General features: G+C 56.7%; 1 protein-coding gene across 13 annotated transcripts in view; it reads left to right on the forward strand.

Moving 5' to 3' along the window:
- The window catches only part of TLE3 (TLE family member 3, transcriptional corepressor), a 35470-nt gene extending 22329 nt beyond the window's left edge, over window positions 1-13141 (forward strand). For 2 of the 13 annotated variants that reach the window (XM_068958103.1, XM_068958107.1), the window contains exons 8-21: window positions 78-282; window positions 1637-1653; window positions 3929-4111; window positions 4310-4360; window positions 4506-4661; window positions 4800-4932; window positions 5287-5483; window positions 6142-6218; window positions 6587-6836; window positions 7055-7302; window positions 7929-8076; window positions 9871-10021; window positions 10718-10794; window positions 10947-13141. In XM_068958103.1, coding sequence (XP_068814204.1) covers window positions 78-282; window positions 1637-1653; window positions 3929-4111; window positions 4310-4360; window positions 4506-4661; window positions 4800-4932; window positions 5287-5483; window positions 6142-6218; window positions 6587-6836; window positions 7055-7302; window positions 7929-8076; window positions 9871-10021; window positions 10718-10794; window positions 10947-11054 — 2001 coding nt within the window. In that variant the 3' untranslated portion in view covers window positions 11055-13141. Of the gene's footprint in view, window positions 1-77; window positions 283-1636; window positions 1654-3928; window positions 4112-4309; window positions 4361-4505; window positions 4933-5286; window positions 5484-6141; window positions 6219-6586; window positions 6837-7054; window positions 7303-7928; window positions 8077-9870; window positions 10022-10717; window positions 10795-10946 lie in introns of all 13 variants that reach the window. The other 11 variants (XM_068958108.1, XM_068958110.1, XM_068958109.1 and 8 more) reach the window with 8 other exon arrangements.
- Window positions 13142-13271: the final 130 nt, after the last annotated feature.

The raw sequence follows: 13271 nt of genomic DNA on the forward strand, positions 1-13271 counted from the left end.
TCGAAATTCTGCAAAGTTCCTCGAAATTCCCCCGCGTCCCCTGCCCCCTCCCCGGCTCACTGGTGGTTTCATTGCAGCAGCAGCAGCTCCAGGCCCAGCACCTCTCTCACGCCGCGCACGGCCCCCCGGTCCAGCTGCCGCCGCACCCCTCGGGCCTCCAGCCGCCGGGAATCCCGCCGGTCACCGGCAGCAGCTCGGGGCTGCTGGCCCTCGGCGCCCTGGGCAGCCAGGCGCACCTCGCCGTCAAGGACGAGAAAAACCACCACGACCTGGACCACAGAGGTGAGAGCGGAGGGCGCTGCGCCGGCGGGGACCCGGCTCCAGGCTTGCTTTGCCCGTTTAGGACAGCGAATGCAAATTGCTGCAAAAAACTGGCACCGGCAAATTGAGCGCTCTGACTGGTTAATTTGCCCGTGTTCCCCCCGCCAAGTTTGCACGTAGGTTCGAGTCCTTGGAGGCTTTGGGGGAATCTAGCTGCAAATCCTGCCTCCCCGTGCGCCGGTGGCTTCTCTGCGGGGATTGCAGCCAGCAGCCTGTGCGCGCTCAGATGCTTTGCAGGCATCGCTTTTTGTATGCAATCCCTTATGCTTAGCCATGGGAGTAGCAGTAGAAAGCAAAGCCTCACTGGAGTAAGTGGGAATGCATGTGGGTGAGGTATTACGTAAAAAAAAAAAAAAAAAAAAAAAAAGCTAACCAACCCAAAAAATCCCCAGCCTCAAATGAATGAGAAAGGTTATCTGGACTTGATGAACTGCAATGCACCCCTTCTCCTGTCTCCTCTCCATCCCGTAAGGAGTCTACCCAGAGACTTTTGCTGGTCTGGAAACCAACAATATTCACTAGCAAACTTGTTGTTTTATCTTTTTTTTTTTAGAAATAAGAAAATCGCTTTAGTAGAAAAATGGTGCCTGACTTCAGTTGCAAATTAACAGTGGTGAAGATTTTCCTTGCAAATCCCCCTGTCCGTTAATATATCAAGATCTGAGATCTTTCCCCTTAATATGTCCATTTACAGGGTAGTTATCTTACAATGTCATGAACCTATTAGGTTCTGCTGCTTTTGGATTTTAGGTTTTTTTTTCCTTCTCCATGAAAGCCAGTGAGAAAAATCTGTTGGAAGGAATTATCCAATTACATTCATCTTTCTGCATGGATTTAAATTACCAGGAGATCCCAGGGAAAATGGGGCTATTTATATATAAATTAATGACTAAACCACATCCTGCTAATGTGGCAATGCCTGCCTTTGTCATTCTGCAGAGAGGGGCAGTCTGGATGTGCAGTACCGTCTTCTCCTGCATTTGTGACTTAGTGTATCAATACCTCAGGTTGATGCTGTTTCCTTTTGTACTGCAGTGCATTTCCTTTATGCGCTTTATATTTTGCCGTGTAAATCACTTTGACAGAAAAAAAGCCGGGGGAGGAGAGAGTGGGAGCCGGTTGAACAAGGAAAATCAATTTTAAGATGAAGCTGAAGAGAGACCAGATACGTTCTGAGTTAAGGCAGGAGATCTTATGTAATGAGGATCCTCTAGGTTTATTTTCTGTTTTAACACTTATTCTAACTTGCTTTGTTTTCTGTCTTCTCTTTTATTTTGGCTGTGACCTCGCCTCTGACACTGGCTTCCTCTGAAAGAGCGAGACTCAAGTGCAGTAAGTTCAGTTACCTCCTCCTCCCCCCTCCCGCCCCGTTATCTTAGTTTCTGATCACTGTGCGCTTTTATTTTATCTATTGTTTGAAAAACCAGACTTCTGGGCGTGAGCTTGAGGGATGTCTTTTGTATGGGTCATATTGAAAAAAAGAGAGTTGCGTGGAAACGGCCGCTTGGGCCGGGTCGTGCCGGAGCAGCCCTCCGCGTCGTGCCAGGAGACCTCCTCCGTGCCAGTTACGAGATTTGGTTTAAATCTTTTTGATTGCCGCGCAGCTTTAAGATTCAGTTTCAATTGACTAAGCTTTGTGAATGAGTGCAGTCAAGTCTGCGCGGATAGAAATCCTTCGGCGATTAGGAAAGCTATTTTATTCCTGATCACTCTTCTATTATCTTGGGTCATCTAATCTGTCGGGATGGTTTGGGCTATTACGCTGCGTTAAGTAGGACTTGGAAGGTCAAGCAGTTAACTAACCATCTGAACAGCCGTGGTGGAGGGCAACTGTCACCTCCAGCGCAGCCTCTTTTTTCCTGTCCTCTGACATCTCTGCATCGGCGGCAGGGTTTTGGTTCTTGTTTTGACTGGGCTCTGCCTTACAGTGCGTGATCGGGCGTTTCGCAAGAAAAGGGGAAGGTGGCCGCGCTGGGCAGAGGAAGCCTCTCCCCCGCCTCGGGGGCCGCGCAGCTCCGGGGCGCGCAAAGCTGGCGGGGCAAAACCCGGCCGAGGCCGCGCTTCGCCGCGTTTCCTGCCGTCCCTGCGCCCCGGCCTCTCGCGGCGCCGGGACCACAAATGGGCCTTTTGAGAGCCGAAGGCGGATGGAAAGAAAAGTGCCGTTTAAGGGGGGAGAGGGGAATTGGGCATCATTAACCCGCTCGTTAGGAGGGGAGGGAGCGGTGCGGGGAGGGGGCTATGAAAGATGGGAATGTTCCTGATCTATAAAATAAAATACAGAGTATTCCCTGTGGAGGTTTAATGCGCACGATAATCAGAGTTAGTCATTCATATTTTCCTAGCCTTGCCTGAGCAATAAAAAATATTTAGTTTCTTGGCGGTGCGCCAGCAGCAGGCTGAATGGATCGATGCCTCTAAATGCCTGACATGATTCTCTGGTAGCTGCAAGGTTTTTCAGCATGACTGCCTGAGAAGAAAGGCCCTGGTGTTATCCAAAGCTGCTTATTGGGTACTGAGGAGAAACATGAACTGCTTTAGTTCTCCTTTTCAGACGGGAAAGAAAGGGAGGCAGAGGAGCTTAGAAACATTTCTACTTAGCAGGGGTGGCAGGCTCTGTTAGAAGAAATGAAATGATGGTAATTTCTCCTGCAGCTCGGAGAAACTAATTGAATTGCATCTGTACGGGGATGTCGCTGTTCTGCAGGGCTGTAGGTCGGGCCGAGCTGCTGGGGTTTTTCCAGTTCCCTCTAAAGGAGGTTTCGCGCTGCCATTTTCCCTCCAAGCCAACGTTTGGCGTGCGAGGGGCCTTCCTGGAAAAGCCGACGCGTTTAATGTTTTCTGGATGTTAGTACTTGAAAACGAGCACAAAACCCCCTCCCTAACCGGAGCTGCACCGGGTGGCTTTGAGCTCCACGAACCCCCCCGGCGCGTGGTGACACGTGTTTTTTCAGAAGGTTTTTTGAAAGCCCCTTGGCTTGGCCGAGCTCGGCGCAGATGGAGCGGTCCCCGCGGCTGGGTCCTTCGCTCCCCTGACGAAAGCGGGCGATGCCGTCCTGGCTCCCCAAAGCCCAGCAGAAAGCGGCCGTGGGCTTTTGGGGAGCACGGCGCTGGGGACGCAGCAAGCCGCCCCGGCCTTCCCCGGGCGAGCAGAGCTCCCTGGGGGCTCGCGCTGGAGGCACGGGGGTCTGCGCCTGTGGCTGGGCTAGGGGACCGAGCCTTTTTGTGCGTCTTTATTTACTAGTAGCTGCCTGACGGGTTGCAGCGCCCGCCCGGGAGGCGCTGGGTTTGCAAGCAACTCCCTTGCGGGGTTTTCGTTTTCAAATAACAAACTCCTCCTCCCTGTTTTTGCTCTTTGCTTGCGGTGAGCAGCCTCCGGTGCCCGCAAACAGGCCTTGCAGAAATGGCACGCTCGCGCGGGGTCTGCCCGGACACATCCGCTCGCAGGATGTAGGAGCCCGGGCACGGCCCGCTCCTTAGCTAGCAGTGCGGCGGGACCCTGTTTGCTGTGCCTTTTAAGCTGCTGCTTGTGAAATCCCATTTTCTCATGTTCCTAACTCTTGAATTTTATTTATTTATTTATTTATTTATTTATTTCCTGTTATTCCAGAATAATTCTGTCTCGCCCTCGGAAAGCCTGAGAGCCAGTGAGAAACACCGGAGCTCCACAGACTACGGCATCGACTCCAAAAAGCGGAAAGCAGAGGAGAAGGACAACATGAGCCGATATGTGAGTCGCAAAGGCGGTCTAGAGCCAGGCTGTGCAGTGCGGGGACTGAAAACTCGAACGGAGGTACCAGCCGGGGCCTGGGGCGCGTGGCACCCGTCGGGTAGGACTTTAAATGCAAGGACGTGGGTTTGGGGTAAAATTTTTCAAACCTGGTGTGGGTGACTTCTGCGTGAGCCGGGGGTTTGGGCTCCCCGGGGAGCTGTCCCCCTGCCCCGGGGTCTGGGAGGTCTCCGCAGGGTGGTGACTCGCTTTGTGTTCCAGGACAGCGATGGTGACAAAAGCGATGACCTGGTTGTGGATGTCTCCAACGAGGTGAGCGCCGCGGTTGGCCTCTCCCTGCCGTTCGGCGCAGGGTGGGCAGAGACGAGGCCGCGGGGCTGCCCGGTGCCGGCCCGGCCGCCCGCTCCGGCGGTGCCCCCGCGCTGCCGGGGTGGCTGAGTGCTGTGCCGTCTTGCAGGACCCCGCCACCCCCCGTGTCAGCCCAGCCCACTCCCCTCCGGAGAACGGCATAGACAAAGCCCGCGGGCTGAAGAAAGGCGACGCGCCAAACAGCCCGGCTTCAGTCGCCTCGTCCAGCAGCACTCCTTCCTCCAAGACTAAAGACCTGGGCCATGTAGGTGGCTTGCTCTGCCCAGGGGTCCCGGCCCGGGCAGCCGCTGGCCGGGCAGCGGCGGTGCACCCTGTGCATGCATCCTGCCTCAGGATGCCAGCAGCTGAGCCTCATCCCCTGTTTTCTCCTCTCTCTGGCCAGAATGACAAATCATCGACACCCGGGCTCAAGTCGAACACTCCCACGCCGAGGAACGACGCTCCGACCCCGGGGACGAGTACGACTCCGGGCCTCCGGCCGATGCCTGGCAAGCCAACAGGCATGGACCCGCTGGGTGGGTACCGCGGGGATCCCAGTGCTGTGGGGTTCCCAGTGCCCTGGGGATCCCAGCACCGCAGCTCTGCCGGTGGCCCCAGCACAGCCTTGGGGCATGCCCTCCGTGGGGGACACAGCAGCTCTGGGATCGGGGGGCGTAGTCTAGCTCAGGATGAGGATGCAGGTGGCTCAGGCTGTCCCCATCACCACCTAAGGGATAAGGAGGGAGGCACAGCCGCAGCGTTTGCATCCCCTCCTTTGGGATGAGCGGGACCCGGCCGGAGCCACGTGGTACCCCAGAGCCGTTCCCCTGGCCGCAGTGCCAGATGTCATCGGTGTCCCACCCGTGACCGTGTCCCTGCCTTGTCCGCAGCCTCGGCCCTGAGGACGCCCATCTCCATCGGGGGCTCGTACGCTGCTCCCTTCGCCATGATGGGGCACCACGAGATGAACGGCTCCCTGACCAGCCCCGGCGCCTATGCCGGGCTCCACAACATCCCTCCGCAGATGAGCGCTGCCGCCGCCGCCGCCGCTGCCTACGGCCGGTCGCCAATGGTGAGCTTTGGAGCTGTACGTAGCACTTTTAGCTCCTTTTCTCGCTCACGGCGGGGTGGCGGGCACGGGGAGGACCCGGGTGGTGGGAAGCGGGGGGCTCCCCTGCGTGGGCCGTGGTGTTGGTGCCTTTGGAGGGTGCCTTTGGAGGGTGCCTGGAGTGGAGCCTCTCCCCCTTGGGGTGCTGAGCATGCACTGCTGCATTGGGGTTTCTATTAGCCTCTGCCCTTGGAAAATAGTTGCTGCACAGCCACCTTCACCTTTTCTTGCTAAGTACTTGCTCATACATGCCTAAGGTGAAACCTGATCAAAACAAGAATGAAAATACTGCCATTAATGCCGGGGTTGGGGTTTGCACAGCACCCAGCCCTGACGGCTCTCGGTGCACAGCCGGGAGGCTGGGGCATGTCCCGGGGGCTGAGACGCGGCAAGGGAAGGGGGCGAGCTCGTCCCGCGCCGGTCACTGCAGGCCCCAACTCCTTGGCTAATTCCCAAGTCCTTTCCCCTTTCTGCTGGGGGAAAAAATAACGTTAAGCCCGACAGTAGGCAAGGAGAAGCGGGAGACGCTGTGCTCCGACCCCGCTCCGTGTCCCCGTGCCTGCCTGGGCTCGTGGGGTGGGAGCCGTGCGTTTGCACTCGCAGCGCTGGCCGGCCTCAGCCCTGTGTCTCTCGGCAGGTTGGTTTCGACCCGCACCCGCCCATGAGGGCGCCCGGACTGCCCACGAGCCTGGCCTCCATCCCCGGCGGGAAGCCGTAAGCCCTTTCGGTTCCTTGTGCGCCCCGTGGTGCGGGCGGGCTGGCGGGGCGAGCGCGCGTCCCCTCCTCTCCCGCGGCCGGAGACGGGGGCAGGAGCGCGGGGCTTCGGCCAGGGTGCCCCCCGCTCTGGGACCAGCCGCCTGGAGAGCAGCAGTGGCCTCCAGCTGCCTCCTCCTCGCGGCCACCGCTGGGCAGGGAGCCCGGCTGCCGTCTCCGGCCCCGCGTGGTGTCCCGGCGCTGGCCAGCTCCCACCCGAACGCGAGCGCGATCCGGCGGCTGGGTTGCAGTGCTGCCCTGTCCTTATGCCGCCCTTGCAGCAACCCTCTCTCCGTGGGGCTGATGCCTCCTTTGCCCTCCCTCGGCAGAGCCTACTCGTTCCACGTGAGCGCCGACGGGCAGATGCAGCCGGTGCCCTTTCCCCACGATGCCCTCGCGGGCCCCGGCATCCCCCGGCACGCCCGTCAGATCAACACGCTGAGCCACGGCGAGGTGGTGTGCGCCGTGACCATCAGCAACCCCACCAGGCACGTCTACACCGGGGGCAAAGGATGCGTGAAGATCTGGGACATCAGCCAGCCGGGCAGCAAGAGCCCCATCTCACAGCTGGACTGCCTGGTAAGGGCAAGGCGGGCTCGGGGCAGGACCGCTTTCCCTTGCACGGGGAACTGCAGCATCCGGATCAGCTGCCCTGGATTATCCCTGGCACCTACGCAAGCCCCTGCCAGATCGCTGCTCGTCACTAAGCAGAACTTGTCCCCTGTGGTTTCCCCACCTCCAGCGCGGTGGGTTGTGCGTCCCTCCCGGTAACGGCACCGTTGCTCTCCCTCCCCCAGAACAGGGATAACTACATCCGCTCCTGCAAGCTCCTGCCCGATGGCCGCACGCTGATCGTGGGAGGGGAGGCCAGCACGCTCACCATCTGGGACCTGGCGTCCCCCACGCCCCGCATCAAGGCCGAGCTGACCTCCTCCGCCCCGGCCTGCTACGCGCTGGCCATCAGCCCCGACGCCAAGGTCTGCTTCTCCTGCTGCAGCGACGGCAACATCGCCGTGTGGGATCTGCACAACCAAACGCTCGTCAGGTACGTGCGCCTCGCCGCCTGCGTGGCCAAAGCGGGAGGGTGGGGAGCTTTGGAGCATGCTGATTGCGCGCTCGTATGATCTGGGATCTTTTGGCCGTTTTGGTATGAGAACCCCGGGGATGGCAATGAGAGGGCCAGCTTGTGGTGCTCTCTGTAACTTAACCGAACGGGCTGGTTCACACTGGTGCCTTGGCGAAGAAGCTCTTTCACGTTAGCTCCTGGTTTGCCGGTGGCTGAGCCTGAGTAGAGGGGACGGGAGGAGAGCAGTTGGGCTTCCAGATGCCCTTGGTGTGAGGAAAGCCTTGAAAATGCAACCTAAGGGGAAATGGCTGTAGTGACACCCTGGGGTGTCTAGAGAGCGTGGTGCTGGGCAGGGCACGTCACGCAGGCAGCGCTCTCCTCCCTGCGAAGCCGATACGAGGCCTGTAGGGCAGATCAGAAACATGATTCCCCTGACTGCTTCGTTTAAAAAGCCTCCTTCCCTTTTCCTGCCTCCAGCTCCCTGCGTCATGCTTTTCTTAGCCTTGGGTTGCACAATTGCAGGCGTTTTCTGAGCTTCCTTTGAAACCACCTACGTGGTTTGTGCTAGCGCTCCTCCTTGAAGGGTTAAATTTCTTTTTTTGAAGGCAATTTCAAGGGCACACGGATGGTGCCAGCTGCATAGATATCTCTCATGACGGTACGAAGTTGTGGACGGGTGGTCTGGACAACACGGTGCGTTCCTGGGACCTGCGGGAAGGCAGGCAGCTGCAGCAGCATGACTTTACGTCCCAGGTAAGCACTGGGTGTCCCGGAGCCCCGCAAGAGGGGAAACATCCTGGCCTTGCTGTAGAACTCGTTGCCTCGTTCAGTACTTAACCTTGTGCGGTGCACGACGAACCGAGGACGCAGCAGCCACAGGCTGGGTGCGCTCCCGAAGCAGGACACCACAGGGCCCGCTCAGAGGTGGCAGGAGCAGCTGGCCTGTGCGTGGTAGTGGAAGGAGGCTTTTCCTGCTTGGAGGATGGTCTCTTGCCAGCCCTCGCTAGCTTTGTGCAGGGATGTCCCAGGTGTAATATAAAAGCGTTCAAGACGGGAAGAGCTGCAGGGCTCCCCCGGCTGTTGTTTTGGCTGCTCTTTCCTTACTTTTTCATCCACTGAAAGACTAGGCTGTCATTAAGAAACCGGTATGTGTCTAGGGATGCTGCTCAGGTCTTCCAGGCTGGCCCTGCCGCACCGTCTCGGTGCCCAGCATCTGTGGGATCTGGGCACCGGTGTCCTGGGAAGCCACCCAGAGCTTGTGTGCAGAGGGGCAGAGCCTGGAGCTGGTGTCCTCCTGGTAGCAGATGCGGCTGTCTCTGTGGGGATGGAGCAGTCCCCGTGTCCCCAGGGCTCATGCCGCAGCTCTGAGTTTAACGTGCACACGTGCCTCCAAATCCTGCCGCACCTCTTCAAGGCTGGCCAGCCATCTCCACGAGTACCTTGTGGCTGGGAACAACCTGAGCACGTGTGAAGGGTATAGAGATGCAGCAGTGTTTCGGAGGTCCCTGCTGAGCCCCAGCTGTTAACCCCAAGGCACTGGCGGTCAGGGTTTCCTGGTATTAACACATGGCTTTGCGAGGCCGGGCATCCAGAAGCTGTGCCATCGCGGTTTCCAGTCTGCGAGTAACCACGACGTAGAGCTTGGTTTAGTCATGCTGCCTTCCATGCAGTTTTCTGTTCTGGAGAATGCCAGAAAGATACTTTCCGTCCAAATACATAAATACCCTGGCGGGAATCCTGTCCCTGGAAGAGGCTGCCTTTCAACCTGGGATGCCTCGTTCAGAACAAGGAAAAGGATCATGCTGCAGGGGCAGAGCTGTTTTCTTCTTGCTCCTGGATTTGTTGAACCTGGCGTTTCGACAGCTAGGGACAACTGATTTACGAGGACTGAGCTACGTCCTTTCCAGCCCATCAGGCCGTTTCTCTTTTGAATTGTTGGCCTTGCTGTCAGCTCTGCGGGCAAAGCTCAACCAGAGGGCTACAGGCCTTCATTTTTATTAAACTGCGCCTAGATCAGAGACAAGAGAAATGTGCAGTACTGCGGAGAAGCACGCTGTCAGCGCAGCCCCGTGCCATCATCGACGTGCCTGAATGTCTCCCTGAAAAAGTCAGGACATATTAAAATAAAGCCTTCCTGCTTCGTGCTGCATCGCTGGTATTGATCCTCTGCCTCCGGCAGAGCCAGAGCCAAGCAACATCGACGGCTCAGCAGCCTGGGCTTGGGTTGAGCTGTGGTGGCACCCAAGCTGGGGAAGAAGTGGGCAGCAAGTGTGCGCTTCCCCTCGCTAGCCGGACGCATCCATCCCTAGTTCGCCATCACACGGTCCTGTTTGTGCCTTGGATGCTCAGCTTTTGCCACCCGTGGTGGGGACCTGTCTCCTGCCCCCAGGACCAGCGGCAGACCATGATCCACGCTGGCACCGAGGGTGGATGTGTAGCGTCTGGCTCACCGGGGGGTTGCCGGCGGCCCGGCGGCTTTGAGAGCTGCGACGGTGCGAGGAGGAAGTGCGAACCTCCACCCCTGAGGTCTTCTGTGTGTCCTTGCAGATCTTCTCACTGGGATACTGCCCGACAGGCGAGTGGCTGGCGGTGGGGATGGAGAGCAGTAACGTGGAAGTGTTGCACCACACTAAACCCGACAAATACCAGCTGCATCTCCATGAGAGCTGTGTCCTTTCACTGAAATTTGCCTACTGTGGTAAGTTCCTGCAGCACTGAAAGACACTGTGCTCCCCTTGTGCTCCCCTGACTTGGCCTACAGTCAGACCTCTGCGTAAGACCTTGAGCAAGGACTGCAGCCAGCTCTGCAGCAAGGTACCATGCATGGTACGGTCAAGGCCATAGCAATGGGCAGGATTTGTCCTGCAAATGATGGAATTGGGGATTATCCCTATAAAACCATCCTGCTGCTCCACCTAATTGAGGTTGTGAATTGCCAAACAGCATCGCAGTGGGGAGAGGGGAACCAAAGCCCTGCTGGCGTGCAGATGCAGCAGTAGGAGGGGGAGCGTGGGATGCTTCTCCGCAGGAAAGGGGCTGGGACAGGCATCGTAGGAAAACCTCCCGATAAAATATCAGCGTGTGAATAGCTGGAAGGCTCTGGGAGGGCAGGGAGCGGGGCAGAGCCAGCGGCTTTGATGCAGGTGGGGGCCGAGCCGGCTGGTGGCCGGCTGGGAGCCGCAGCAGCGCCGATGCAGCGGAGGCTGGGACAAGCCCGGGCTGGCGGTGGCAGCGCATGTCCTCGGCCTGCTTCGAGAGGGGGTGGGAGATCGGGGGGGCGTAAAACCCTCCCTGCTCCCCGTACCCCCCATCGCCCCTCGCCTGCTAGCAGCAGCCCCAGGGCTGGCCGCCGCTCTCGTCCGCGGGCTGCTAACGCCGTCTTTCCTGGGGTTAGGTAAATGGTTTGTGAGCACCGGGAAGGACAACCTCCTCAACGCCTGGCGGACGCCCTACGGAGCGAGCATATTCCAGGTACGGGTGGCCCCGGGGCAGGGCCGGCTGCGTGGTCCTGCCTCTCCGCGCAGCCCCCGGCGCGGGAAACGCTGCTGCAGCAGCCGCCTCGTCGGGAAACCGCACTGATTTTGCCTTCTTTTTTTTTTTCCCTCCGCTCCTTCCTTTTCCAGTCTAAGGAATCTTCATCTGTCTTAAGTTGCGACATTTCAGCGGATGACAAATACATCGTAACCGGCTCTGGTGACAAGAAGGCCACAGTCTACGAGGTCATCTATTAACCGCGGATTTTAACGGGGCTGTCGGCTCCAGCAGGACTCTGGCGGACGGAGGGGCGCGAGCAGCCGCGCGTCCGGGGACGGTCCCGCCGCGCCGGTCCCCGGGCTCCGCCAGGCGTGCGTGGACCGGGGTTTCGCCTTGGAGGCCTGGCTCTAGAAAACGTACGGATTCATTTGGAGGTCTGCAAATATGGCACACATTGAAGCCCTAAACAAAATTTTTGTTTTGGTTTTTAGGGTTTTGGTTTCTTTTTTTTTTTTTTTTTTGTTTTCTGGTTCTGTCCGTCTGCGCTTTGGTGGCACTATAAAGGACTTATTTTTTATTGTGACTTCTTTTTTTTTTTTTTTTTTGTGCGTTCTGCATAAGACTTGTGAAAAATGTAAATAACGGACTAGTAAATAGAATTGGAAGGGTGGGGGACCCCTCCCGGTACACTAGTTGTGTATTTTTTGTCTGCTGTAATTGTATTCCACTGATGGTTTTGGTGGTGGCAATTTTTTTTCCTTACCCCCGGAAGCGTCCGTTTGGGATGCTCCTTTGACATGCAGCTTGTAACCAGACTGAGCAAAGATGTCCACTGGTGAAAGTTGTTCCTACTGTTGTACACGTGAGTTGTTCAGTGTGTTAGTCATGTTTGAACACTGTATGGACTGCAGCGAAGCCGGTTGGGTCTTCAGCTACTGACGGGACATCAGCAAAACAATCAAGTTTTTATATGGATTTTTGTGCTCGTATGTTTGAAGAAAACAGGAAGTCCGTGTTCTAGGAAACTTCTGCTCAAGCCCTTCTTGATCTTCGGACATAAACAATGCGGAATGATTTCAAAGAAAGCATAGTAAATTCAGCTCAGGGAGCCACGAAAGATAATAGCAACTTATGTGTTTTGTATTCAAATGAAAGTAAAGAATTAGAATTGATAACCTTTAAAATACAATTTTTTAAAACAAAGTTTACTAACAAGTAGGGTTTGTGTGTGGTGGGGGGAAGGGGCTGGCTTTGGTAGGGTCCTGTGGCTATATGGTCTTGTGTCTTCTGGTATATAGGTTTCAATGAAGCAAAACTCATCCCCGCACAGGCCTGCATTTCAGCATTTTGTACTAAAGGGTAAAAAAGAAATAATGGGAAATAAAAATATTTGTGTAGCAGAAGTGCTCACCCTGTATTGTAGCTATGGAAGAAAATTTTTATACTACATTTTTATGAATTATTTTCTAATTTTTGATTTTAATCTGGTCAAAAGTCGTTAGGGTTAAGGTGAAAACTACCTGTTTTAACTGCATTGCCAGTAGAGGAGGTGCAGAGGACGCTGCAGCGGGGATCGCCTTTCCCTCGGCGCTCCGGGCCCAGGGGCTCCCGCCGTCGCTCCGCGGCTGGGGTGGGAGAGCGCGGAGAGCGGTGGGGTTGAAAGGAAATCTCGTGGGAAGTGTTTTTTCCCCCTTTTTTGAGATGTTTTACCCTTTTCTGTTAAAAGCGAAAATAAGGGAAACTTCCCAGGCCCAAGGCGCCGGCCTGTGGGGCTCCAGAGCGGTTATGTGCCTCTGAGCCCAGGGACATCGCCGTGCCGTGCAAAGAGGAGGACGTGGGATTGATCGGACGCACTAATTGTCCAACGGAAAGAAGAAACAGCTCTTTGAAGTAAAACTGCATTTAAGGAAAGAGATTCTAAGTGCAGTTACGCTCAGAAAAATGACTGTAGAAACTCCCCCTTTCCAACAGCTCTGCATCGGTGCGCGCTCATCGGCTAGAGCGGCTCGTTTCGGCGGTTACGTACGTGTCGGAGCGCCGGGGGCCGTAGCGGCTGGCTGGCAGGACGGTCAATGCAAAACCCTCCGCGAGGGCTTCGCCGGCAGAGCGGTGCCCGCAGCGGGGCAGGCGCCGGCGCGGCCGGGGCTCGGGGCCAGCACCGTCCCCGCTGGGGCCTTCTCAGAGCATCGCCCGCGCTTCGCAGCAGCCCCGCACTGCACTGGAAATGGGCGGAGGGCTTTGGAAAAACGGGAACGTCCCCCGACGGCATCGCCTGCGTGGTTACTGGTTTGCAAGTTGCCGCTTCTTTTTCTTTTTCTCCAAAAAAAAAAAAAAAAAAAAAGAACGAACGGACCTGCATGCAGCTCAGTTGGCGGAGGGTTACTAAGTCAGACCTCGCAACTTTACACCAAAGTATGTAGCAGAATATGTACAGCTGTTAATAACTACAACTGGTTTTTGTAAAAAAGGGAGGA

Source organism: Struthio camelus, chromosome 12, assembly GCF_040807025.1.
Source record: "Struthio camelus isolate bStrCam1 chromosome 12, bStrCam1.hap1, whole genome shotgun sequence".
In the NCBI taxonomy this organism is placed as follows: Eukaryota; Metazoa; Chordata; class Aves; order Struthioniformes; family Struthionidae; genus Struthio; species Struthio camelus.